At 61.6% G+C, this 27,225-nt stretch overlaps 2 protein-coding genes across 3 annotated transcripts in view; both read left to right on the top strand.

Annotated features, from left to right (window-relative positions):
• The first annotated feature begins 6,581 nt into the window (after nucleotides 1–6,581).
• Nucleotides 6,582–7,241, top strand: ASCL5 (achaete-scute family bHLH transcription factor 5). The gene has a single exon (XM_072733746.1). The coding sequence runs from the start codon at nucleotides 6,582–6,584 to the stop codon at nucleotides 7,239–7,241; it is 660 nt and encodes a 219-aa protein (XP_072589847.1).
• Nucleotides 7,242–9,178: 1,937 nt separating this feature from the next.
• The window catches only part of CACNA1S (calcium voltage-gated channel subunit alpha1 S), a 64,260-nt gene continuing 46,213 nt past the window's right edge, over nucleotides 9,179–27,225 (top strand). Inside the window, exons 1-4 of one of the 2 annotated variants that reach the window (XM_072733455.1) lie at nucleotides 9,179–9,475; nucleotides 11,063–11,168; nucleotides 25,257–25,396; nucleotides 27,048–27,190. In XM_072733455.1, the coding sequence (XP_072589556.1) occupies nucleotides 9,324–9,475; nucleotides 11,063–11,168; nucleotides 25,257–25,396; nucleotides 27,048–27,190 (541 nt within the window). In that variant the 5' untranslated portion in view covers nucleotides 9,179–9,323. The remainder of the gene's footprint in view (nucleotides 9,476–11,062; nucleotides 11,169–25,256; nucleotides 25,397–27,047; nucleotides 27,191–27,225) is intronic. The other variant, XM_026017995.2, reaches the window with a different exon arrangement.

The raw sequence follows: 27,225 nt of genomic DNA, 5'->3' as shown, positions 1-27,225 counted from the left end.
CGGGGCAGCCCAGCCCCAAGCTCCGCAATGCTGTTCTCTTGCTGAAAGTGCTGCAGACAGGTTGCCTGGGAGCGACCAGAGCTTTCCAAAGCCTGAGGCAGGAAGGATGGCAAGGTGGGCAGCGTGGGGCGGGGCCACTCTGGGGCTGAGGCCGCTGCACCCCTGCCTCGGCCAGTGCAGGCCGCGTGGCCAGAGGGGCTGCAATCAGTCTGCACAGGGTCTGCTCCTGCCCAGAGGAGAAAGCAGTTTGTCCCCCTCCAAAGGGACTACAGAGGCGTGTGGTCACAGGCCTGGCTGCCCCCCTCCTTGGTCGGATCCAGTGAGATCTCACCGGGACTCTGAAGCGATTCTATATGGTACATGCATAGTTGGGGGTGCTGTTGTGAATACAGTGGGAGCAGAAGGGTTATCCTCCTAGGAAGAGTTAGGGGCGATGATAAACCACACTCCCAAGGGAGGCTATGACATTTCTTACTTAAAAAAAGAAAAAGCACATATTTATCCTGAAGATTGAAGGTAGCATTCCCTAAAATGTATTCTATTAGATGTTAGCAGCCTGGAGGGAAAAAAGAAGTGTTCTGAGGTCCCTTTGGGAATGTCTGAGTCAGGCAACAACAGCTTTCTTAACTGCAGGCCTTTCTCCGGATGCTCATGGACCCCGGGAATCTCCAAGAAAGGGAATAAAGGGGCCTGCGTTTCTCAAAGTACCTGACCGTGGAGCGTTCGGGGTTGGCGGGGACAAGTTTTCTCGACCACCTTCCTGGAGCCTGGGGGATATGTAAGATGATGGCACAAAGACAATTTGTTCTGTCATTTTTAAAAAAACATCTTTTTAAATTAACGAATCTCTACACCTAACGAGGGGCTCAAAAGCACCACCCGAGACCAAGAGCTGCGCACTCCACCTACCGAATCTGAGTCAGCCAGGCGCCCCACTCTGTCATTTTGAGCACTTGGTTTCCTTATAAACCCTCCCAGTTTGAGGGCAGCAGGGGATGAAACTATCAGCAGGACGTTATAATAATGTGCCACCGCGGGGTATTGTGGCCTTAGAGCTCCTGGCAGCCTGGGACAACCAGGAGCTAATAACCCTGGTGGGGCAAATGCTTCGTGCTGCCCAGTTAGGAGCAGCGAGACTTCGGGAAGGGAGCCCAGGACACCCTCACTGGTAGCTCATTCTGTTGCAAGCCGGAGTCCGGGTTATGGAGTTTTCTGTGTAAACCTTGATGACAGCCGGCCCCCAACAAAGCGGCTGCACGGGGAATGGGGCGAACACATCGTGGTCCTACCCGGGGAGGTCAGCGGCCTGCATCACCAGGCGAGCTTCATGGAAGAGGGTCAGGTGCGTCTCACGGAGCACGTGTGCTCCGCCGTGCCAGGGTGGAACGGAACCAGGGTGGAGCAGCGCCAGGAGGAACGGGGCGGGGGGGGGGGGGGGTCGCCACCCGCAGGTGTGCCTCCGTCCCGGAGAGGAGCCAGGGCCCCTTGGAAAAGTGGATAGTCTTGCCCACAGGTGCTATTTTGTGGCTAAGTAAAGCGCTCTGTGGGTTGGTTGGACTTGACCCTGCCAACGGTCATTGGCTGATGTGCGGGGGGCGGGGGGCAGTTCCCACACTTCCCAGCACACCCCTCTCGCACCAGTTGCCTGATACTGGCACAGTGTGCTATTTTCCGTTAAAAAAAAAAAAAACTATGCTTGATTAGATGCACTTTACGTATGTGTATAGGATGAAAGTGAAGGGATGCAAAGTGATCCACAAACTCATGGATTAGTGCATGTTAACAGGAAAGCGGGGGACTCTTCACTGGGGAGGGGCTTCCTTTCCTCCTAGTTTCCAAAAGGTCCAGACACGCAGTTCCCGGGGGAGTCCTAAGGGGGAGTTAGTTCACACTTCCACACTCAGGAGGCCCCGGAGCTTGAATTGCACCCGCGGCGACTGCCATCGCTCCTCACCGCCACACGGTGACACTGTTCACAGATGGTCCTGCTCAGCCCCGGGACCAGCGAGCCAGGGTGTCTAAGCTACTCAGGGTGTCTAAGCGCAGGCAACGGGGGTCTTAGCAGGTTCCCCGCCGGAGGCAGCTCTTGGTGCTTGACTCAGTCTGATTACATCCCAATTATTTTTTTTTAATTTCATTTATCAATTCATGAGAGACGCAGAGAGAGGCAGAGACACAGGCAGAGGGAGAAGCAGGCTCCATGCAGGGAGCACGATGGGGGACTTGATCCCAGGACCCCGGGGTCACGCCCTGGGCTGGAGGCAGATGCTCAACCACAGGCGCCCCTGGTTACATCCCAATTCTCGCCTTCCTACCCGCAGAGCTCCCCTAGGCCACCCTCCCGAGACTATCCTCAAGGGGGAGTCCCCTTCCCAAGGGGGAGCAAGGTGACCTGCGGAAGCTCTGTCACCAGAGCCGGTGCTCCGTCACGGCACCATTATTCAAATCTGCACGAGGACAGCCCTCCAACAGGATTCATAATTCAATAAGATCCTGTATTAGGGGGATGCCCAGGTGGCTCAGTGGTTGAGTGTCTGCCTTGGGCCCAGGCTGTGACCCCGGGGTCCCGGGATCGAGTCCCGCATTGGGCTCCCTGCGTGGAGCCTGCTTCTCCCTCTGCCTGTGTCTCTGCCTCTCTCTGGGTGTCTCTCATGAATAAATAAATAAAATCTTTATAAAAAAAAAAAAAGATCCTGTGTTAGGTCAGAGCCAGCCCCTCGCATCTTGGTGCCCAAATGCAAAGCAGCAGGGAGACACCCTGGGGGAGGGAAGAGGGCTGAAGAAGGGCATGGTCGTGGAGCATTTGCTGGTGTATGAAGCTACTAACTGTGGAAACTCGGACCAATACCTTAACTTTTATGAACCTCAGATTCCTCACCTGTAAAACTGGGTCATTTTAGCGTCGACCTCAGGAGAATGGTGTAGGAGCTAAATGGGATGATCCATGGAAAGTGAGTAGCACGGTGTCTTGCACATCATAAATAATGAATAACAGCTAGAATTATCATTATCATTACATTTCACAGCAGTGTTTTTCCCCCCCCACCGGGGCTCTATCCTGGTGCCCAGAGCGGCCCCTCATGTACCCCAGGCCCTCGGGTAAACATGTGTTGGGCGAACGGCCCCTGATTCTTGGTGATAACCTACCCCGCTGTGTCCCTCGGCTTCTGGTCTGGGCTGGGGGGTTCGATGGCAGAAGTAGAAGACAATGTACCTGCAGGTGTGTCCCCACCTAGGCTCCCTGCCAGGCTAGCAGCTCTTCCCTGACAGCAGAGAGAGAAGTGGCTCAAGGACCATCAAGCTAGGAGGCTTCTTGTTGGTCCCTCTGCTGAATAGTTTTGTGAAGAAATGGAAACAGTATGTCTGGAAAATAAGTATTGAGTCAACACAGATATTAAGTTATATTTGCTAAAATCATCATTAGATATAAATACACTTCTGACCTCTATCACATTAAATTTGAATGATTAAATCCAATTTGAAAAGACGGGGGTCATAGGGGACAGTACAGTCTGGATCCCAAGTTTTTACGAAAATGAGGCGCTGCTAGCAAATGACTTTCAGCACTGTCATGTACCCAACACGGGCCCGGGGCAGAGGGGTCGCCTAAGAGTGAAAGGCCGAGGCCTGCCCTCGGGTGGCTTACAGTCTGGTCGAAGACGCGAAGACTCGGAAGGCACAGCCCTGATCGTCCACGCGGGGAGCTGCTCAGCTCAGGCAGTCAGCACGGCGGGGCCTCCCTCAAGGTTCGGCAGGAACAGGGGAAAATCAGAAAAGCTGTGAAAAGCGTCCCAACACCAGTCAGTAGGAGCCGAGGAGTGAGGTCAGGAACGATCAGAGAGTGACAGGAGGCTGGTCCTGATGGAGCTGAGGGTCTGTTGGAAAGGAGATTTTCTAGAACCTTCCCTCAAGACCATTGGGAGCCCTGAAAGGCTGCTGGGCAGGGGAGGGATATGCGAATTTGTCCTGGTGTCTGGCACCTTTGCTTCTACTTTCCAGAGCCCATGCAAGTCTCCATGACGCTTAGAATCGCTATTGATATTTCCCGGGGTTCTCTTTCGTTCAGCACGGAGGGCAGAGCTAGCTGGGGACAGAGCGGGGACCCGATGCAGCACAAAAATGGGAAAGTGCAGACGGGACTCCCCCTGGAGTGAGTCACCACCCCCCTGCCCCCCATCAGGGACAGAGCTAGCCCCTTTCTGTCTCATAGAAAGGCCTCGCCCAGGGACCCCTGGGGGCCCAGTCGGTTGAGCATCTGCCTTGGGCTTAGGTCATGATCCAGGGTTCTGGGATCGAGCCCCACATCAGGCTCAGAGCCTGCTTCTCCCTCTGCCTTTGCCGGCCACTCTACTTGTGCTCTCCTTCTGTCACATAAATAAAGTCTTAAGGAAAAAAAAATAAAGGCCTTGCTCAGTGTCCGAGGCCTGTCGCCGCGCCATCTCTCCCCGTGCGGGTACAGCTCTTGCTCCTTCCTGCTCTGCCATGAGGAGGAGGACGATGCTAGAGTAGCATGACAAGTGCTAAGATGGCATGTGTCGGACACCGGGGACACACACAAGAGGGGCGAACAGGGCCTGAGAGAATGCCCGGGAGGAAATTCCGCCCAGGCTGAATCCTCTGGCCACATGTGATGAGGGTTGGCGGCACTTAAATTCGCACGGGCCACTTGTTTCGGGAGTAGCAGCTTCGCAGAGCCCGGGAAGGGCCTGGACAAGGCCCCTCCGCCCAGCCCCCCATCCAGTTATTCAACAAGCATTTGTGCAGCATCTGCCACAGGCCAGGAGCTGGGCCAGCCTCAGCGCAGAGGTGGGAGAGCAGACATTTCCGTTAAGCGCCATGAAGGAGAAGCCCAGGCCCGGCTGGAGGGTGCCCCCCGGATCCACGTGCACCGGGGTGCAGACGCTTTGGCCATTGCTGCTGCCCCGCCAGCCAAGGGGCTTTGAAGTCCCAGCAACACCCGAGTCTTCGGAATGCGATTCATTTCCTTCAGTAAAGAGAACCCCTTGGTGGACGTGTGGTGGCCACCGGGCTAGCCCCATAAGCAGCCTTTGAGCCCCTTAGATGGAAGGTCCTGGAAGGTATCCTTCATGAGACTCGATCCCCACTCTCAGAGGAAACGACGTCATCGGGCCCTTTAAAAAGTTTTTATTTAAATTCCAGTTACTTAACACAAGTGTGATTCCAGTTTCAGGTGTACAATGTAGCGACTCACACCTCCGTACCATACAAGGCGTTCGTCACAGGTGCTCTCCTTAATCCCTCACCTGCTGCCCCCATGTCCCCCGACCTCCGCTCTGGGAGCCAGCACTTGTGTTCCATAGTCAAGAGTCACTTTCTTGGTTTGCCTTTCTCTCTTTTTTTCCCTGCGCTCGTTTGTTTGTTTCTTGAATTCCACACGAGTGAAATCATACGGTATTTGTCCTTCTGACTTATGTCACTTAGCATATTACTCTCTAGCTCCATCCGTGTCGCAGATGGCAAGATCTCATTCTGTTTTATGGCTGAGGCTATTCCACTGTGTATATACACCCCCTCTTCCTTATCCATTCATCTACCAGCGGACACTTGGGCAGCTTCCATGATTTGGCGGTTGTAGAGCGTAGAGCGTGCTGCTGTAAACCTTGGGGGGCATGGACCCCCTTGAACTAGTATCTTTGTGCTCTTTGGGTAAATACCTAGTAGAGCGATTGCTATATGGTAGGGTCATTGGGCAGGTTTGAGAGGGAGAGAGGCAGAGACACAGGCAGAGGGAGAAGCAGGCTCCATGCAGGGAGCCCGACGTGGGACTCGATCCCGGGTCTCCAGGATCACACCCCAGGCTGCAGGCGGCACCAACCTGCTGCGCCACCGGGGCTGATTGGGCAGGTCTTATAGGCCGGGACCAGGAGGCCTTTTGGGGCATATTTATTTTCTCATTCGATTCTCAAATGTTATTAATCTCCTGCGAGGGATGTTCAATTAGCTCCACACGTGGAAACCAGGACGCAGAGAGGCCCCCACCGCCAACACAGGTCTGAACCGCGCTCTAGGCCTGACCTGGTCAGCGGGCGGCCGCTCCGCCTCCCCTGTTCCACGAGCCCCGTGGAGGGTGGGGGTGGCACGGGGAGCCCGTCCTACAAGCCGGTCCTGACTCATATGTTCACTCTCCTCTTTTTTTTTTTAGAAACGCTGCCCTGAGCTGAGCGGGGACCCCTCACATCCGTCTGCGGCCCCGGGCAGCTGGGGGACCCCCCCCCCCGCACCCCGAAGCACCCAGCGCCGGCGGCCCCCAGGATGACGCCCCAGGGTTAGCCCCGGGGGAGGCGCCCATGCTGCGCCCAGGAGCAGGTGGGGCGCCGAGGCCTGCCGCCCCCCGCCCATGGGCGCCGCGGGAGAGCGCAGGGGTCCCCGGAGCGCTGCAGGCCCCGGTGCCCGCTGAGCCTGTGCCAGGAGCCGCGCTAGGCCCGAGCCATGCCCGCCGTCGGGGGGACCTCGGAGGCCGCGCCAAGGGGCGGAGGGAAGGCCTGAGCGCCCCCGCGATGTGACGCGGCCCGCGTGGGGACCGCGCAGACCCCGGGCGCCCAGTCGGAGTCGGGGCGGGGATGCACAGCGCCTTCCGCGGCGCGCTGGTGGAGCGGGGCCTGGTGGAGCGGGGCCTGGTGGAGCGCGGCCTGGTGGAGCGGGGCCTGCTGGAGCGCGGCCTGGTGGAGCGGGGCCTGGTGGAGCGGGGCCTGGTGGAGCGCGGCCTGGTGGAGCGGGGCCCCCGGGCGCCCCCGAGCCGCGCGCCCCCGCCCGCCGAGCCCCCCGCGCGCCGCGCGCCCCCGCCCGCCGAGCCCCTGGGCCGCGTGCCCCTGCTGCTGTGCCCGGGCGCCGAGCCGCGCTGCTTCCAGGCCTACGAGGCCTACGCGGCCGTGCTGCCCTGCGTGCCCTTCCCCGGCGCCCTCGGGGGCTACGACTGCCCCTTCGAGCCCGCCTTCATCCAGAAGCGCAACGAGCGCGAGCGGCAGCGGGTCCGCTGCGTCAACGAGGGCTACGCGCGCCTGCGGGGCCACCTGCCCGGCGCCCTGGCCGAGAAGCGGCTCAGCAAGGTGGAGACCCTGCGCGCCGCCATCCGCTACATCAAGTACCTGCAGGAGCTGCTCAGCGCCGCCCCCGCGCCCGCGCCCGCGCCCGCCCCCGCGCCCGACGGCGCGCCCCAGGCCTCCGAGGGCCCCTGCTTCTCCTCCTCGCCCTTCTTTGAGTCGGAGGAGTCCAGCCACTGACCGGCCGGGCGGGGGGCCCGCGGGGGCCGCCCCACTCCCGAGGGAGCCTGGCCACGGGGGGGGGGGGGCGAGGGGCGGGGAGGAGGACAGAGGGCACCGCTGCCGCAGGCCCCAGGACGCAGGCCCCAGGCGGGCAACCGAGGACGGCCCCGCCCCGCGCTGCGGAACCTCACGTCGGAGCCCCGCTGGGATCGCGCGCCACCCCCCAGCCCCGGGGGGAGGACAGGGGGGCCCTCGCCCAGCTCCAACCTCCCACCTCGGGCGCCGCAGGTGCAGTCCCGCCGCAGGTGCAGCCCCACTGCAGGTGCAGCCCTGCCGCAGGTGCAGCCCCACTGCAGGTGCAGCCCCGCCGCAGGTGCAGCCCCGCAGCAGGTGCAGCCGCGCCACAGGTGCAGCCCCACTGCAGGTGCAGCCCCGCCACAGGTGCAGCCCCTCCGCAGGTGCAGCCCCGCCGCAGGTGCAGCCCCACTGCAGGTGCAGCCCCGCCTTAGGTGCAGCCCCACTGCAGGTGCAGCCCCGCCGCAGGTGCAGCCCCACAGCAGGTGCAGCCCCGCCCCACGTGCAGCCCCACTGCAAGTGCAGCCCCGCAGCAGGTGCAGCCCCGCCGCAGGTGCAGCTCCGCCACAGGTGCAGCCCCGCAGCAGGTGCAGCCCCGCAGCAGGTGCAGCCCCACTGCAAGTGCAGCCCCGCAGCAGGTGCAGCCCCGCCGCAGGTGCAGCTCCGCCACAGGTGCAGCCCCGCAGCAGGTGCAGCCCCGCCGCAGGTGCAGCCTCGCATCTGCGACTCCCTCCGGAGGCCAGAGGTCTTTGGTTTGGATGAGCCAGGCCCTTGCTGTCCCCAAGATGACCCCAGATGGCCTAAGATGGCCTCAGATACTAACTAGAGTGGGCCCTGGGAGCTTGCTTGCCGCCGGCCCCCGCCCCCAAGGAGCCCAGACGCCCCATGGAGCCAGGAGGCCAGGATGCGCTCCACCCAGCTCTGACCCGGGAGAGGCCGTGTGTGTGCCTGGGTGGTGCCTCTGGCTTTCCTGATGGGGGCGATCACCCACCGCGACCCCTAGCCCCCCATCCCACCCCCCCCACCCCCATGTAGACTTTTCATCCTTTTTCCCTCCCGGTCGCTCGAGGACTGTGTGTCTCCCCTCAGACTGTGTCCCCTCTGTGGGCGGTGGGACCATAGGGCACTGTTTGTACCAAGAGGCTAAATAAAAGATTTGCTGAGTTTTGTGATCCCAGATGTCGTCTACCTCACTCCCCGATGCCCCTGGAGACTCCCACCCACAGCTCAGGCCCTTGCTGAGGCTGTGGGGCGCTGTTAGCTCTGCGTCCCACTGACCTTTATGGAGAGTTTCGTGTACCCAGCGGGGCGGGGAGGGCCGCAGTCCCGGGTCAAGCCCCTGCCCCTGTACCGTTAGGTGCTGCAGGGGCTGAGACGGTACAAGGCACACGGTCGCTGCACCGTGTGGCGGGTGCCGGGCCTGAAGTGCGCTCGTTCAAGATTCTTCTGAGGAGGGGTTAGCTTTCCCTGCCGTGCGGTGGGCATGGGTGGGGGGGTCTGGCCTGGTAGCCGGCTGCAGGTCCGGGGACGGATGGGGCTGTGGGGTAGAGTGCTGAACGAGGCCACCCAGCACCTTCTCGGGGGGGTGTCATGGGGCCAGGGAGCGGGGGCAGCGAGTCTTGGCACAGGGGAGCCCGTCTGCAGTTTGAGGCCACCCCCTTCCTGAACTCTCTGTGGCCCCAGGCTTGAAGCCTCCCGTCCTGTCTCCCGCTGCCCCCATCCCAGGCCCATGGGACGCTCCTTCCGCCACCCCCTACCAATGTCCTCAGGGACATGCTGGGCTGTCACTGGCTGGGCTGGGAGGGAATGACAGCTGCCTGGCCTCGGAGCCGGGCAGGCAGCGGGGAGCCAGCAGCGGGGAGCCAGAGGAGGCTAATTTTACTTGCTGGGAGCAGGGACAGTAATCCTCCTGCCCCCGCCCCCGGGCTGGCTCAGCAGGGCTCGCTTGGCCCCACTGGCCCAGTCCCCACGGCGGGGGCACTGGGGACGCAGGGAGGCGAGGGCAGCAGGACTGCCAGGGGAGCCATGGAGCCGTCCTCGCCCCAGGACGAGGGCCTGAGGAAGAAACAGCCCAAGAAGCCGGTCCCGGAGATCCTGCCGAGGCCACCCCGGGCCCTGTTCTGCTTGACCCTGCAGAACCCCCTGAGGAAGGCCTGCATCAACATCGTGGAATGGAAGTATCCTTCAGGACCCGCAGGGCATCAGGGACAGGGAGGGGGCAGGGTCACGGATCACCGAGCTGGGGGCCGGGGGCTGCTCAGGAAGGAAGGCTGCGGCCGAGGGGGACAGGGACAGCGGGAGGAGCGGAGCCACTGAGGCCTGAGAGTGCTGGGCCCGAGGCCTGGTGACAGCCATCTGCAGAAGGGGCCCGATGTGTCACGGAGGGGGGTCCGCAGGTGTCCCCAAATCCCATTACCGGGGGGCTCCACTGAGGGGTCTGAGGCAACAGTCTCCTTTTGATACAGGAGGGGAAAGAAAGAGGCAGGGGCCTCTGCAAGACAACTGTCCCCCTTGACTGGAGGGCAGAGCTTGCTGGTGAGTGAGGGGAGTCCAGCTGGGGATGGAGTCCAGGGAGACAAGGCCTGGGACAAAGGGCTGCTGTGACGGGCTCCGGGGGGGCGCGGGCCCAGACGCCGGGCGGTCTTCGCCCACACATACCACCCTGGGGACAGGCACCAGCAGTCCCTTTCTCCGTTTGCACTAGCTCTGAGAGGAAGAAGGATGAAAATATCTGGGTTATTTGGGGAAGGGAGGAAGGCGATTAGGGGGAGGGGCTGTGTCAAGCGTCTTCTCAGAGAGAGGTCAGGAATATTTGAAATATTTCTCTAGGGTTCTGGAAGACTGGGCTCCCACCAGCTGTTCCCTAGAAGAAAGGGGAATACGGGATCACTGGGAGGATGAGAAAACCAGGGGACCCATTGGAATAGCTGGGGGCAGAGTCAGCCCTGTTCCCCACAGCTGCACCGCTGCCTCCGTCGGGCCTGTGGGATCGGGTTTCCCCGGGTGGCTTCTCCGTGCTCTGCTCCTCTGCACCTTCTCCTCAGCAGGCCTCTGCCCCGCGGCCCAGCTCTTCGCAATCACTGGGTGGAAGAGGAAGGGGTACAAGCCCAGACCTTCTGCACAGTGTGCCTCCCACCCCGCAGCCTGTCCCCACCACCCGCCGCTGTCCAATGGCTCGGCCCATGGATGCATGGACACTGCTCACGCACAAGGGACAGGGCCCGGGGGTGGCCCTGGGGAGCGACTGTGAGGGGCACGTGTGCCTGGGAGGGAGGCGTGTGCAGGTGTGCGGTGCACACCCCGGCCTGTGAGCACGGCTGGGGAGGGGCAGGGTGGGCGGCTGACTCGTCGCCTCATATGCGTTCCTCCTTGGGCTGGGGGGTTCAGGCTCCACCCGCAGCTTACCCTTTCCCGGTCCTGTTCCCGCGGATGCTCAGCCCCCCGCATCCCTTGCCATTTCTCTGAGTCCCCCAAGTCGTCTGGCGAGATCCTCAGAAAGTCACGGCCCCCAGGAGCAGGGCAGGCAGGGCTGGGGATGGGCAGGGCCTGGACCAGTGAGACCTCAGGGCCCCTACAGCTGAGCAGCCCCGAGCCAGGACCCGAGCTTCGCACTCCCATCACCGCTGAGCCAAGTTAGCTGTTCCTGGGGAGACCCCGCAGGGGAGCGGGGAGGAGCAGCGTGGGCCCCCGGTGTGCACCGTGCCACCCTCTGCCTGTCCCAACCCCACGACTCACTCGAGGGCTCTCCTTGACCCTGACACCAGACCCTTCGAGACAATCATCTTGCTCACCATCTTTGCCAACTGCGTGGCTCTGGCTGTGTACCTGCCCATGCCGGAAGACGACAACAACACTCTCAACCTTGGCCTGGTAAGATAGGTCCTCCTACGCGCCTCGTGCGGGCCTGCAGCCCCGGCCGGGGGGAGGCCCCCTGGGGGGCTGCTTGCTGGTGGTAGTACCAGAGCTTCCGACTTACCTGCAGGGCTGGCCGAGTGACTCCTCAGCTCTGCAAGGTAAACTGGCTAATTCTGGATTCTGTCTGACTGGGCCCAGGCACCGTGCCAAGCACCTATGAGACTGGGCCCGGGCACCGTGCTAAGCACCTGATGAGACTGGGCCCGGGCACTGTGCTAAGCACCTGATGAGACTGGGCCCAGGCACCGTGCTAAGCACCTATGAGACTGGGCCCGGGCACCGTGTTAAGCACCTATAAGACTGGGCCTGGGCACCGTGCTAAGCACCTGATGAGACTGGGCCCAGGCACTGTGCTAAGCACCTATGAGACTGGGCCCGGGCACCGTGCTAAGCACCTATGAGACTGGGCCCGAGCACCATGCTAAGCACCTATGAGACTGGGCCCGGGCACTGTGCTAAGCACCTATGAGACTGGGCCCGGGCACCGTGCTAAGCACCTATGAGACTGGGCCCGAGCACCATGCTAAGCACCTATGAGACTGGGCCCGGGCACCGTGCTAAGCACCTATGAGACTGGGCCCGGGCACCGTGCTAAGCACCTGATGAGACTGGGCCCAGGCACCGTGCTAAGCACCTATGAGACTGGGCCCGGGCACCGTGTTAAGCACCTATAAGACTGGGCCTGGGCACCGTGCTAAGCACCTGATGAGACTGGGCCCAGGCACTGTGCTAAGCACCTATGAGACTGGGCCCGGGCACCGTGCTAAGCACCTATGAGACTGGGCCCGAGCACCATGCTAAGCACCTATGAGACTGGGCCCGGGCACCGTGCTAAGCACCTATGAGACTGGGCCCGGGCACCGTGCTAAGCACCTATGAGACTGGGCCCGGGCACTGTGCTAAGCACCTATGAGACTGGGCCCGGGCACCGTGCTAAGCACCTATGAGACTGAGCTCAGAAAGAGCTCACAGCCACCCTGTAGAGCGGCGCCATCTGACATGCGGGAAGCGAGGCTTGTAAGGTCAGCTACCGAGCGAGGGAGGCGGACTGCTGCTTTCCCTTTCCTGGACACGGTCCAGAAGGAACTGGCCTCCTGGGAGAGTGGGATCTAGGAATTCCCAGAGAGCGCGTGTTTTAGAGCTCTGTGCCTCGCTCTCTGTGCCTCGCTCTCTGCGCCCCGTCACCAATAACGGGGACACAGACCACAAAATGCCAGGCCTGGAAGGGATCCCTGGGATCACGTGGTCCCATCCCCTCCCCGCCTCGCTGGTTTCCAGATGAGGAGCCCGAGCCCCATGCAGGCGAAACGCTGACCCAACCCAGCAGCTAGATCCTAGTAAACACGGTGACCGTTTCCAAGGCGCCAGGTTCTGTGCTAAATATTTTACGTTATTGTCTTACTTAATCCTCATAACTACCCCCGGGAGGCAACACCATTAAATCCGTGTAAAAGAGAAGGAAACTGAGGCTCAGAGAGTTTGAGTACTTTGCCCAGGGTCACCCCCTCGCCCCATGCAAGTCCTGCAAGAGGGTCTCCGACTCAGGCCTCTCTGACTTTAGGACCTGCCCTTGTGACGGCCGTTGCCAACACGGTGACAGCGCAAGGACTCCAGGGGAAGCCCTCCTAGAAACAGTGCTCGCAGGCATGTGCTGTCCAGGCCCTGGGGGACAGGACAATGGGCCCACCATCTCAGCTGGCTTTTTCCTGCATTTGCACCACAGGGGTGGGAGGGGGGAGACCAATTAACATGCATCCGGGGCCTGAAAAAAAGGTATTTATCTTTGCTTCTCCTTTATGCCGGTTTCCATGGGAATCTATCTTGAGCTGCTAAGAAGCTGGGATTTTAAAGTGTGTGTTAGGCTATAAACAGAAAAAACTGTGAGCTCCTGAGTGCGGAAGGAGAGCGAGATGAACTGTGGGCAGGGCCCCTACAGCCGCGGCTTTGGCGGGGCGGGGGGCGGGGGGGTTGCTGAGCCTCAGACAGGCCTCGGATTCCATGTCCCTGAATCCACGAGGGCTCTGGGTCCAGCCCAGTCTCCAGGGTTTTGTATTTCGGGGCCTTCGTTCCATTTCAATGCCTTAGGTTGGCTCCTTTCAAAAGGAATCGCCCCCTGGGGGGTGTTGAATGACACTTTACTGGGTCTGTCGTCTTCCACTGAAACAAAATGGAACTTTCGCGGGTCCGGGTACTTGCCCTTAGCTTCCGGGCTGGCTCGCAAGGCCCTGGGGAAGGCCTAGGCCCACAGGCACAGGACGATGAGTTTCCTGGGAGGGGAAAACCTGACCGGAAGCCGTCCCAAAGCGGTGAATATCACCGCAAACGTCAAAGCTGGACAGACTGTTAGCATAATCAGTGAGGGATCCTCGTGGGGTCCTTGGGGGGAGCCCAGAGAGCCCAGGGGCACCTCAAGGGTCTCGGAGCCAGCTTCCAGCAGCCGCCGCTTCCTTCCCGCTAGCCAGTGACATGCTCCCTCCATACAATCCAGCAGGAGGGAAATGAGGGGAGTTAGACCAGAAGGAGGGGAGACCCGACATTTATCTCTCTCTTACCCTACTGGCTGCTTTGTAGGTATCTGAGAAAGGTGAGGAGGCACTTTCAGGTCATGCAAAATAACCCATAGTTTTTAAGGGAGGCCCAGGAACCCATTCTTCATTAACTTTCTCATTCATTCAATAAATATTTATTTAGTGCCTATTGTGTCCCAGGCCCATGCTGGGGACATAATTGGGTTCCAAACAGACATAGTTCCGATCCTCACAGGGCTTAGTTAATTAAACCAATTAAACACGTAATTATAATTAAACCAATTACACATGTAGTTAAAATGGGAAGGTTTGGGACGCTATGATATTGCCCTGGAGGAGGACCTAGTCCTTCCCAGAGGGTGAGATGTTCCCCCTGAGGTGTGAAGGATGAGGACAAGGCCAACCTCATGGGCTCGTGACCCCTACAGTCCCTCTGGGGCCTGCACTCAGGAGGGCCCCACGCGTGGGCCTTAATGGTCTGTGGTTACAGTACTGAAAACTGAAATGATTTCATCTTTGAATCCTTACTTTGTGGGTGAAGACCAATGGGACAATAATGGGACATGTGCCAGTAGCATGGAGCCATGGCTCACTCATGGTTTCCCCCTCGGCCACCTCCTTCCAGCCCCCACCTCGAAGGACAGACGCTGCTCAGTCTCCCCCGCTGGTGCCCTGGGCCGGGGTCAGGGTTGGGTACGCGTGGGTCAGGGCATGGCAGTGGCTGTCCCCGCCCTGGGCCGACAGGACCACAGCCACTCAGTGAGTGATTGCCGGGTGGAGCCTGAGGCTCATCCCCCAGCCAGGTACTTGGGGTCCCCCGGAGCCGAGGCTACGATACGCTGCCTGTCCACCTCGGCTGGAGGCAGAAGCCGATGGGATGGGAGATGCCTGCCTCCACTTCCCCACCTGTAGCCAAGGGTCAGGATGTCTGGCTGCTGGATGGGGGTGGAGTGAGTGTGGGGCGGGTCATGAAGGGGGACGGGGTGCCCGTGAGGGTCTGCACCTGCCCCACACAACACTAAATAGGCGATAAAAAAAACATCACGGCAGGTTGAGAAAGGAAAAGCTTTATATTTCAATACCTTTCATGGTACTTATTTCCTACTTTTTTGAACAATTTTTCATTTGGTACTGGGTCCATCGATTCTGCAGCTGGTCCCGGAGGGCAGGTTGGGGCACCAGGGGAGAGGTTGTAGAAGCCGCCGGGGGGAGCCCCGCGAGCAAAGTGCTGGAGGCAGGAGGTTGAGAAAGGAGTCCAGGCCTTGGAACCGGGTAGATAGAGGGTGGCCTGGGAGGGGGGAGGGGGGAGGCGGGGAGAGCGGGGTGGGGGGGGCCGTGAAGTTGTCCAGGCAGCAATGGGAGGCCGGAACTGAGGCGTGATGGGTGACAGGATGACGTTGAGAGACGGTGGGGAGGCGGCCCAGGGGACCCGCCGTGGGGACGGAGGCGTGGGGGAGGGGAAGAAGGCAAGGATGACGCTGGTGTCGGTGTCGGTGTCAGCGTGGGTGACAGAGCAGGAGGGGGATCACTTACCAAGACAGGCGGCGCGGGGGAGGGGAGGGCAGGCTGTGGAGGGAGGAGGGTGCAGGGCTCTCCGCCCCCCTCACGTTGGGATGCCGTGTGGGCGGCCACCAGGCAAGTGGCTGATGGGTGACAGGGAGGAGGCAGGGCGGGTCGGGGGCAGGAAAGGCTCCGGCAGCTGCCGGGCACGCAGAGTCGGGATGCGGCCAGTACCCTGGCCTGTGGGGAAGAAGCCCCGACGGCCGTCGGAGAAGCACATGCCCCTGCCAGGTCTGGGTGCCCCCGGGAGCCCTCTGTGCTCCCTGCTCAGCGTCTGCTGCAGGTGATGGCGCGGTGCTGAGCCCCCCCGACCCTGCCCGTCCGGGGTCCGCCCCGCACAGAGGACGCGGGGCTCCGAGCGGGCAGGGGCGCCCTGGAGGGACACGGCGGGGGAGAGCCGGGCAGGAGCAGGGCGGGGACGCGGAGCCCTGCCAGCCGGGAGCACCCCGGGGTGGGGAAGCCGGATGCTGGGTAACCGTGGGCTCTGGACGCACAGGTGTGCTGCGGAGTCCGGGCCCGCTCGAACGCTGGCTGTGTGGTCGTGGACACGCTAGTGACATCTCCGCGCCCTCAGTCCTGTCCCTTGGAAGATGCGGATGACACCGTTCGCTTCAGAGAAGCTACAGGAGGAGCCAAGCCCTCAGTGCTGTGGTGCCCCCTCTATCCACATAAGCCGTTCCATTATGCAGGGACCGCAGCGCCTCAGGGCGGGCTCCGCGGTCACAAAGCCCCCAGCACAGAGCATGACCAAAAGGTACCAGATAAAAAAAATCCATCTTCACCCCACGCACGATCTGTCCCCGATTTCTCTGATTTTTCATTTTCACTCCTTGAAACATCCAACTTATCTGAATGGCCTTCCTGGCCACCCCCCGACCCCCACCCCATCCTCCAGCAAATTCTCCTCCTTCTCCTCCTTCTCCTCCTCCTCTTCCTCCTCCACCTCCTCCTCCTCCTCCCATCACCAACTGTTGAGCACTCACAATTGTGCTGGTTCTATTCTAACGCTCTATTACATGCATTATGTCATTAATTGCCCACAAGGCAGGTAGTATTATTTTTCTCATTTTTACAGAAGCGTAAACTGAGGCACAGAGAGGTTAAACCACTGCACAGGCCCCGCCGGCTTCGTGGGCAGGCCTGTACCCCGTGTTGGGCATCCTGATGTGGTTTTCCTGGTACCAGGAGAGGATGGCGACCCCGCGAGCAGACCCCAGCCCCTCCCTGTACCCGTGCCTTCCCCCGATAGTGAAGCTGCTGGCTGCCCAGACCAGCACGGACGCTCAGAGCGTCCAGGCTCAGCCTCTACCTGGGCTGGGCTCCATCGCCCAAGAAAGAAGCCTGCCTTAGGCTTGGGAGGCCTGTGTCTCATACACCCCTGTCCCAGAATTGTCCCAGGAGGGTGAAGGCTGGGGGTGCAGCTCACGAGGGGGACCGTCTGTCAGAGAAGCAGGGAAATGGAGCAGACACCGAGTCACCACGGGGGCCGGCCAAAGGGCAGTGAGATGCCCCAGGGCCGTTGGAAGCCAAGACCAGCACCCAGGGCCTTAGCCCCCATCCCAGACCAAGACCCTCCCAAGCCAGCCCTCGCTCCCTGAGGTCTGCAGGGCCACTGCCCCCAGGGGGTACCCCTGACTCAGTTAAAGAGGACTTGGGACGGTCGTCATTCCGGCCTCCATCAGCCTGAGGGAACCCGTGTGGAAAGGCCACGAGGATCAGTTACTAACTGTTGGGCACAGATGGGGAGTTGATTGCTTTGTCTACACTGTCTCCCTTCGTCCTCAAAGCCGCTTGTGTCAAAGTACGCTTCTCAAACAGCGCAGACCTGACTCTGATTAAAATAGAGAAGGAACGCGCGTCCGCACCGAACGCATCTGCTAAGAGGACAGGCAGGAGGGGAAAGCTGATTCGAAGAGAATTGGAGGAACAGAGAAGTGTATGATGTTGGAGGGACAAAGGATGGATGTAAGATCACGAGGGGAGACACCAAGCCGGCCGCTGTCGCTCGGGGCAATGCAGCGGTGGCCTGTCGGGGTTGTCTTTCCCAGCGCTTGCATCTCGACGGGACCCTGAGACTTGAACAGGTCTTCCCGCAGGTCAGTGGTTTTCCACGGCCGGGGAGGGAAGGGGCGTTTAGCGATGTTGGGAAGCTGGTCGGGACCATGTCCACACTGCTGGTGTCCAGTAGCTGGAAGCCCAGGATGCCGCTCGACACCCGCCAAGCACAGGACGGCCCCCTCCCACCAACAGAGAATTCTCCAGCCTGAAATGAGAATAAGGCTGAGGCTGATAAACTTAGCCCCAGGTAAGGACATGGTCCTTGGCCAGACCTTTTATAAAATGCTCCGGCGCGACATCATAAGGAAACAGTGACCTCCCTTCCCCTACATTCTAAGTTCTGGATGCTTTTTGGCACACGGGTCAGGTGGGCCCCGGTGCCGCCCGGGAGGGGCAGGGCCAGGCCGGTGGGATTCAGCCTCTCAGCTGGTCCCCGGCTCCCCACCCCGGCGCTGGGAAGCTGCACCCGCCCTGCCGGCCCTCCCATGTCAGCAGACTCGGCCAGGCCCCGGGACATTCCTGGGGTTCAGGTTCCCGCGCGGCCCTCTGCACAAGGCTGCAGCCTAAGCCTCTGGCATCCAGGGCACTTGGCTTTTTATAGGGTCTGGAATGTGCCCGCCGCCTCCTGCGGCCTGCCGCCCGCTAGCCTCAGCATCTGGGGAGGCCCTGGCCTCAGACGGGCCCCAGCTCGGGCCTCCGCTAGGGAGATCCGGGACCTGCCGGGCACCGGTGTAGGAGCCTGGGTCTCCCACCCTACAGGCGCCGGCCACGTGGAAGGAAAGCCTGCCTTCCCGCCTCCCTGGGAGCCTGGCCTCTCCCCCCGCAGGGCCTCAGCTCCCGCTCCGGGGGCCTAGCTGGCCCCGCGCTCATCTGCGCCCCTCGCATGGGGCAGCGCGGTCACAGAGGGGCAGGGGGCCACGGAGGCCTCGAAGCGCCCCTGGGCGCCCTGTCCAAGCCACGCAGACTTTGGGGGGGTCGTGGGGGCTCTGAGCTTTCCCGTCGGACAACCCTGCCTCCAATGTGCACGTCTGCCGGCAGGCAGCCTCCTGAGCCCTTGGCGCCTCCGTGCGCTCTCGGGCCGCGGGAGCCACCTTTTGGGAAGGCTCACGTGGAGGAGGACGGTGACACCGTGCCCGAATGGCACATGGGAGTCGGCGCCGTTCTTTCCCTTCCCTGCCCGCCCAGTGTCCCAGCCCCCAGCCGTGGGGAGGCCGGGGTGGGGCGGGCAGGGCCTGACACCCTGCGGACCCTCACTGCGTGTCCGGCTTCCCGCCGGGGTGCAGCCCCGGAGAACCCCCGCAGCCCCTCGGTGCTCTTGCTCGCGGGTGATGTGAGACCTGAATGGACGCAAGTGGCTCGAACAGGCCCTGGCACGTGCGTGGGTGCTGCACCCACCTCAGCGGCCGTTGCCCTCCCGGCTGGGGCACCCCGCGCCCCGGCCCCTGCCCGGCGCGGCCCCTCGGGAAGGCAGATTCCCAGTCCCTCTGGGGAGGCCTGGGGAGCGCAGGGCGGGCAGGTGCCGGGCCAGGGGCCTCCATCCCGGTGCCAGTCCGTCGGGCTAAACATAGCCGCGTGCCTCATCCCGCCGCGGGTCACTTTCCAAACGTGGAGGCTGAGGTGGCCATGGGGAGGGACGCCAGGGCCCAGGACACCCCGGGAATGGTGTGGCCGCCAGGCGGGCGCAGGAGCAGAGTTGTGGACGCAGCCAGGGCGGGCGGGACAGGCCTGCTGGCCACGGGCACCCCGCACCCCTCGGAAGCCCCGCTCTCCTCACCCGGGAAGGAGGAAGGGCTGCGCGGCACGGCCCGTCCTCCATGTCCAGGTGCTCGGGCAACATCATCCTTTTTCCTAGAAATCAGCTTTATCTTGATTCTGAGCCCATGTCCCTCCGGATGGGGAGAACCTCGGCTACAGTTGCCCTGGCACTCCCAGCACCCGTCCCGGGGCTCCGGCAGCGCTAAGGGCCTGGGGTCACTGGTGCTCTGTCCTCCCTGGATGAGGCCACATGGCTCCTGTGTCTCGGTCCCCTCAGGCCCCCCCTCCACTGTCTCCATGCAAAGTCGAAGGTGCAGGAATCCTTGGCAAGCTGGACCCCCCCCCCCGGGGCCCCTCTCAGCCCCTGCTACATCTTTAGGGCAAAATGAGGGAGCAGACCCCACAGCAGATCTACCCTAGAGGCCTCCCAACCCTGGGGCGAATCTCTGTTAAGCCCTCTTTCTTCAACCTGTTTCCACATGGTGGATTCAAGGCTTTATTTTAATTTTAATTAATTAAGATTTTGATTTATTTATTCATGAGAGACACAGAGAGAGGCAGAGATAGGCAGAGGGACCCCGGGGATCACGCCCTGAGCTGGAGACAGATGCTCAACAAACCACTGAGCACCCCCAGGCATCCTGGGTTCAAGGCTTTAGAAAACAAAGGCCTGGGGCCCTGGCAAAAACCTCCCCAGCACTGCCGGGTGCCCAAGGGAGCAGGAAAGGGGAGGAAGCCAGGAGGAAACAATCATGAAGGTTATGAACCGACCTCATAATAGCCCCACCCAGCCAGCCCACCTGGAGGCCCCGAAGCATGAGCAGCTGTGTGCGGGGATGTGGGGATGCCCTTGGGCCACCCCCAGCCCGAGCCCTCTGCTGGCCCTGGGCTCCCTCCTTGAAGCGAATGTGCCTTAAAGAGTTAACAAGTATAGGATTTGCATCCTAACAGATCCCAAGGAGTTGACCCTAAGGAAGGAGACTAGGCCCAGGGGCCCAGGGACAGGAGGAGGTGGTCCTCTTAGCCGCGGGGCCGTCTGTGGGCTATGGGCGCTGCCCTCGGCTGCTCAGCTGCTTCCTGAGCCCTGGGTGGGGAGGTGGGGGCGCTGGGGGCCTGGGAGGCCGAATCCAGCCCGGCCTTCCCTTCCCGCAGGCTGCAGTATTGGGGTGAGGATGGCGAGGAGGAGGGGTTCCTGCCCCTGCGGCCCAGACAGGGGCCAGCCAGCTCCTGCCCTCTGCCCCCACTGCCCAGGACCTGCCCCGGGAGGAGCAGCCCCGAGCCAGGACAGGGTGACCCTCATGGCCGGAAGACAGCCCGAAAATAGAGGCCGTAGGAGGGCGAGGGGAGCGCAGTCAGCCCCACCCCCACTTTCAGCCCAGGACTCTGGGAGTGTCTGGCTCTAACGCCCCCAGGAGCAGGTGCAGGGCCTGCGGGTCGGGGCCGGGCACCAGGCCGCCCTCCCCGGCCCATGGGGCCCCCGGGAGCCCGGTGAGAGGTCTGTCTGTGGAGACACAACGACTCCCGTGGGTGGAAGGGGACGCGCGGCAACGCAGGCCTTGAGGCTGCTAACAAAGCTCATCTCACCAAGTCAGACGGGCTCAGGGTCCCCCCATGAGGTCAGGACAGTCAGAGGATCAGAGCTACCTCCCCCGCCCTGGTTCAGAGCCTGGGGGTCGTGTCCCTTTCTTAGGAATAGAGACCCGAGGCTACACCCGTATCGGTTCTGCACCCAGTCCCAAGGTGCATGTGGGCGGCTTCCCCACCCAGCGGGCGAAGCTCTCACACTGCCTGGGTGTCCGACAGTTCAAATAGATTCTGACTCTGTCTACGTGGACAGAACATCCGATCTCGCGGGTTAAGGGCTCAGTCCTGCAGGATTGACACCAACCCGCCCCCTCCCCGCTCCCGCCGCCTCTTGCCACGGCCTCAGGTGCCCATAGGAGCCCAGGCGGTTCTGTGCGCCCCGACTGGTGGGCCGTGGGGGGGAGGTTCCAGGGCCCTTCCTCTTGGGCTTGATTAACTCGCTAGCGTGGCTCAGAGCTCAGGAAACGTTTCCCCTGCTACACCACTGGCTCCAGGAGCTGCCAGATGGCAGACAGGCACACCTTGCCCTCAAGGTCGGCGGGCGGGGACAGGGCGCGAGGTTTCCAGGCTTGCTGAGGGCACCACTCCCCTGCGTCTCCACTGTTCACCAACCCAGAAACCCTCTGGCCCTTGTCCTTGCGGGTCTCACGAGGCTTTATCGCGCAGGCACCATCGATCAGATCATTGGCCATTGGTGACTGAGTCAGCCTTTAGCCCCTCGCCCCTCCCTGGAGGTTAAGGGGGGGACCCAAAACCCCCAACCTTTTATTTTTTTAGGATCTTTATCCATTTGAGAGGGAGAGAGATGGAGATAGTGAGAGAGAGCACGAGCAGGGAGGGGAGGGAGAAGCAGCATCCCCATCCCCGCTGAGCAGGGAGCCCGACACCTGGGGCTCCAGCCCAGGATCCCTGGGATCATGACCTGAGCCCAAGGCAGATGCTCAACCGATGGAGCCACCCAGGCGCCCCACGTTTCAACCTTCTAACTACAGGGGTGGCTCCTCCGGTGACTAGTCCCCAACCTCAGGAGAGTTCCACAAGTCACGGCCGCATTCACAGAACAAAAGACGCCAAGTGCTCTAGGAGCTCTGTGCCATTAGCAGGGGTCAGCACCAGATACGCATTTCACTGTATTTCACATTATAAATGTAGTGTCATCACCTCCCTTTAAATTATGCTGCACGAGGGATGCCTGGGAGGCTCCGGTGTTGAGCATCTGCCTTGGGCTCAGGGCGTGACCTCAGGGTCCCGGGATCGAGTCCCGCATCGGGCTCCCCGCAGGGAGCCTGCTTCTCCCTCTGCCTGTGTCTCTGCCTCTCTCTCTGGGTCTCTTATGAATAAATAAATAAAATCTTTAAATAATAATAATAATATAAATAATAAATAAATAACGCCGCATGAGAGACAATGACGATTTTTGACTGTTTTTTTTATTCATTCACTCAACAAACATCTCCCGAGCGCTCGCTGTGTACCAGGCCGCATGATATGCCGTAGAGCAGGGATTCTCGGATGACATGTGGGCAAAGATTTGTGTGTTGCTTTCAGTTTGCTACCCACTGCGGACGGGCAGGGGTCCGACGTGGTGAGGCCACGTCCCAGCTTGGGGGCCTGTGAGACTCGCCACGTGCAAACTGAGCCCATCGTCCACCCACGCGCTTGGAAGCTGAGGCGAATGGCTGTAGCAGTTTCCAGAAGCTTCCCCTCCAGGCCCGGCCTTGTCTCAGAGCAATCACAGCAGATATCCGGGCGGACCCTCGAGAAGCAGCGCGCTGAGGACACGGGTTCGTTCACCTGCTCACCACGGCGGTGCGGCGGGCACCAGTCCGGGTGCAGGTGACACAGCGGTGACCCCGCCAAGACCCCGCTCTCCTGGGCCTGATATTCAGGGCAAGGGAAAGGGTTCAGAGAAAGAAAGAATCATAAGGGGCAGCAGGCAGTGATCAGTGCTGCAGGGGGAAGCAAAGCAGGGCGAGGAGACAGACAGGGGCAAGGGGCCGGGGCGTCAGGGGGGCCCCGCGATAAGGAGGCATTTGAATTGAGATCCTCAAGAAGGAAGACGGTGAGCCAAGAGGTCACCTGGGAAGAACATTCCAGGCGCACATGGCAGTGCCCGGCGCTCCCTCCGGGTCTGGCGGCTGGACGGGCAGGGGCAGGTGCATGCAGCCCTCCCGGGACGTGGCCGGCCGCCCGGCCTCTGAGCGCGGCAACTATTTTCAGCCCTGGTTTCCCCTCCCTCAACCGCACTCCAACCGTCGGGCCCCTGGGGTGCAGCCGCGTAAAGATGTGACTCCCCCCGCACCCCCCCCCCGACACCTTTCCCTCACTGGGCGCCGGAGGCCCAGGAAGCCGCCCGCCCAGGACGGGAGGGGCCCAGCCCATTCCCAGGACAGCCTCCCCCTGCGCTGACGGGACATGCCCACACTGGCCCTCGCAGCTCCCCGGGGCCCAGGGCCCCACGATTCCCGCCTCACGGTCGTTAAGCACAAGTCCCATCAGCAGGCCCGTCAGGGCCCCTGGGTGGCTCCGTCGTCCAAGCATCTGATTCTCGGTTTCAGCTCAGGTTGTGGTGTCGGGCTCCTCGGCCAGCGGGAGTGGGCTCGGGGATGCTCTCCCTCTCCCTGTGCCCTCCCCCTGCTCGTGCGCTCTCGCTCTCTCCCTCTCTCCCTAATAAATACATAAATCTTAAAACAACCAAAGCAAAGCAGGCCCCTTAGTAGAGCGCTGTGGTTGGCGTTGTGACCACACATTCTCTGAAGGAAGAGGGGGCTTCGGGATTGCAAACTGGCGGGAGGGGTCAGGACTGAGGCTGAGAGTGGCCTCAGGGGCAATGACAAGCTGGGAGGTTTCTAGGGCCATAACCTCTCCAACGGGCCACTTGGCCACCTCTTCCCTTGCTTCCCACACTTACCATTTGGAAGTAAAAGTAGATTGTCTTCCCCATCATCAGTAGGGTGGCCCGTTTCCTGATCTGGGTCCATCCACGACGTAGGAACTATGAGGGCCTAGCACCAGTTATGCCTCCACGGGTGCTGGTGGCGAGGCCCTGGCGGGGGCGTGGGTTCTCCTGGGGGTGGGTGGCGGTGACTGATGGTGATGGCGGCTTGGGGTGGGCAGGGGGCCCGGGTTGTGGCTGCGGGGGGCCACCCGACAGCTCTCTGTGCCTCCCCGGGTCATGCGGGGCTGCAGCCCCGTGCAGCCAGCCGGCTGGCCAGACACCCGCCCCCCGGGGAGCCTGGCTTGTTTAGGAAGGGGGGGGACGGGGTGCAAGGCTCTCAGAAGCCACCAGGCCGGGGTTCAGGTGACTGCAAGGAGAGCTCTTCAGCCTGGAGAGTCCTGGCAGAGGGGACTCAGCCTTCAGGCTGGAAATGCTCTCCTGCCCCAGGAGGGGGAAGGGCGGCTCAGGGGACCAGGGCACCGGGCGACCCCCGAGGGGCCCGCGACGCCTTCTGCAGGCCGGGCTGCGCCGACCCCCCCAGCCCTTAGCCGCGGGGCCTCTTCCACCCCCAGGGGCCCGGGCCTCCCTGCGCGATGACCTCGCTGCCCTTCCAGTGGCTGCGCAGGCAGCGGGCGTGGGGCAGCGGGGACCGCAGGGAGCTGACGGGAAGACCCTGGTGACATCCGCTGGAGGGCCGTCTGGGGTCTGAGCAGCGCTCCCCTCTCCGCCGCGACCCCCGGCGGCCCTCGGGGTGGTGCGGGGTGAAAGGAGCCCAAACCAGAGGCCGCCTGGGGCCTTCGCTTGAGGGCCGCCCAGGCCGTTCATGTAGTCACCCCGTCCTAGGCCCTGGAGGGACGGTAACGCAGGGAATGAACAGGGCGCCTGGGGGGCTCAGGTCCTGATCTCAGGGTCCTGGGTTCGAGCCCCGCATCCAGCTCTCCGCTCAGTGGGCGAGTCTGCTCCTCCCTCTCCCTCTGTGGGCTCTCTTGCTTTTGCTCTCCTTCAAATAAATAACATATTAAAAATTTTTTTTAAAGATCTTATTAATTTATTCGTAAGAGACCCAGAGAGAGGCAGAGACACAGGGAGAGGCAGAGGCAGGGGGAGCCCGATGCGGGACTCAATCCTGGGACCCCAGGGTCACACCCTGAGCTGAAGGCAGACGCTCAACTGCTGAGCCACCCAGGCGTCCCTAAAAAAATTATTAAAAACAAAAGAAATAAATGACAAGAATCCACACACTTTATGGAGTTTGTATTCAAGTGGGTGAGATAGAAAGGGAACAAGAGGGAAACATATAGGGTGTTTTCAGCTGGAATAAGCGCTGAGATGACCAGCGGAAACACAAGAGGATCAGAAAGTGCCCGAGGTCACTCCAGTTGTACCTGTGGGGCCAGGGAAGGCCTGGGTGGGGGGCGACTGCTGAGTGCAGCCCCGTGGGGAGGGCGGGAGGCGGCAGGGCGTGGCGTGTGGGGCGCGTGGGCGACGGGAGCAGAGGAATTCCAGGCAGAGCGCGGCTGGTGCCAATGTCCTGAGGCAGGCGCCCTGAGGAGCAGTGTGCCCCGGGGAGGGTGAGGGGCTCCAGGCGCCCGAGCTCAGGTGCGACTGTTTGTTCCGCAGGAGAAGCTGGAGTATTTCTTCCTCATTGTTTTCTCCATCGAAGCGGCCATGAAGATCATCGCCTACGGCTTCCTCTTCCACCAGGACGCCTACCTGCGCAGCGGCTGGAACGTGCTGGACTTCATCATCGTCTTCCTGGGGTGAGGCCGGGGCGGGGGGTGAGGTCGGGGCGCCCCGGAGCCGCTGGCCGGGGCTGCACAGAGGCGGCGGGGCGGGTGCGCTTCCCGTCACCCGCGGGTGGGAGCCGCACCGTCGCGCCTTTCTCAGCCTTTACCCGAGGCTCGTCCATTCCGCGGGCCCGTGCTGAGGCCCTGCTCTTCGGGTTCACAAAGACGGGTATTTGGAAACCCCGATCTGCCCGCGGGGAGGCGGCCCCAGCAGGGTCCCGAGCCGGCGGCGGGGCTGCAGGCCCCAGATCCGTGTTCCCAGGCGTGGTTCCTCCCGAGGCCTGGGACGGTGGGTGCCTGCCCCCCGCGACCACGTGGCCTCGCACCCCGGGGGCCTCTTGGTGCAAATTTCCTCTTCTTCCGATGACACCAGTGGGACTGGATTGGGGTCGACCCTCACAGCCTCCTTTTAACTTAAATCTTTAGAAAGACCCCGTTACACCCACATTGTGAGGTTCTGAGCTCAGTGAGGACTCCAGCATATGAATTTGAGGGGCACACAGTTCAGGCCATAACATAGCAACCCCCACCTGATTATAACGTGAGCATTTATTAGTATTTTTTAAAGATTGTATTTATTTATTCACGAGAGACCCAGAGAGAGGCGGGGACACAGGCAGAGGGAGAAGCAGGCTCCCTGCGGGGATCCCGATGCGGGACTCGATCCCGGACCCCGAAGGCAGACGCTCAGCCACTGAGCCCCCCAGGCGCCCCTCACAGGAGCATTTATCAAGCACTTACTATGTTTTACACGTAACATCTCATTTAGTTTTTTCCACAATCTCAATCTTCCCCACTTAAGGAGGCTAAGGCGCAGAGAGGTCAAGCACGGGGCCCAAGGTCACGGAGCGAGCCCGCGGCAGTGCCAGGGACGCCGGCTCCAGCGGCTGCCACTTACCCACTACGCCCCTTTGATTCAGTAGACACGATGCTGATTATTTGCTAATTAGGCGGCGCTGGCTCGGCGCTGGGGAGAGCAGTTCTGTGAATCAGCCTCGCTCTTAATGAACTGCCCTGGTGGGAGGCCAACACTAGTGGACACGGAACAACGGAGTGCGGGGACACGCCGCCACACAGTGCACCATTGTTGGGCACGCAGAGCGTCCCGGGGCTGAGCTGTCAAAGGAAGGATTCATGAAGGAGGGTTGGAGATGGACTTCAAAGGACAGCGGGGCTTTGGGTAAATTGAGAGGCCGAGCAGAGGGGCAGGAGAGACCATAAAGGGGCCTTGTCGGAAAGTACTGCGCGAGGAAAGCTGCGGGGAGCCGGCTCCGGGCTTCCTGCTCTGGGTCCCCACTGAGTGCAAGTGCCCCCGTGGGGCACACTCAGCACCCAGGCCAGGGGTGCCTGTGGCACGTGGGCCTCACCCCCCTTGGGCGCCCAGGAGACGTCTCAGATGGGTCCACTCTTCACTGAGTCCGAGGTTGGCCTCAGAATCTTTTCTAATAAAATCTTCCTGACAGGCGTCACCAAATCCGAGTTAGTGGTTGATGAAAGTTGTCACCTCTCCCCTTGGCCTTCCCGCAGGTCCCCTGAGCACAGATGGGACACGGGGCCCCAGACCCCATGGAACAGTGGCTTATCTGACCACTGGGCCCTCTTCCCTCCCTCTTCTCCACTCTAGGGTTTTCACCGTGATTCTGGAACAGGTTAACGTCATCCAAAGCAACACAGCCCCGATGAGCAGCAAAGGGGCCGGCCTGGACGTCAAGGCCCTGAGAGCCTTCCGTGTGCTCAGACCCCTCCGGCTGGTGTCAGGGGTGCCGAGTGGGTGCCAGTGTCCCTGCAGACGCCCCTCCTCC

Source organism: Vulpes vulpes, chromosome 13 (assembly GCF_048418805.1).
Source record: "Vulpes vulpes isolate BD-2025 chromosome 13, VulVul3, whole genome shotgun sequence".
In the NCBI taxonomy this organism is placed as follows: domain Eukaryota; kingdom Metazoa; phylum Chordata; class Mammalia; order Carnivora; family Canidae; genus Vulpes; species Vulpes vulpes.
This window is presented reverse-complemented; position numbering and strand designations above follow the sequence as displayed.

What these genes read in the sequence shown, in the direction of transcription:
- ASCL5 (XM_072733746.1), top strand. Translation starts at nt 6,582, where the DNA reads ATGCACAGCGCCTTCCGCGGCGCGCTGGTGGAGCGGGGCCTGGTGGAG.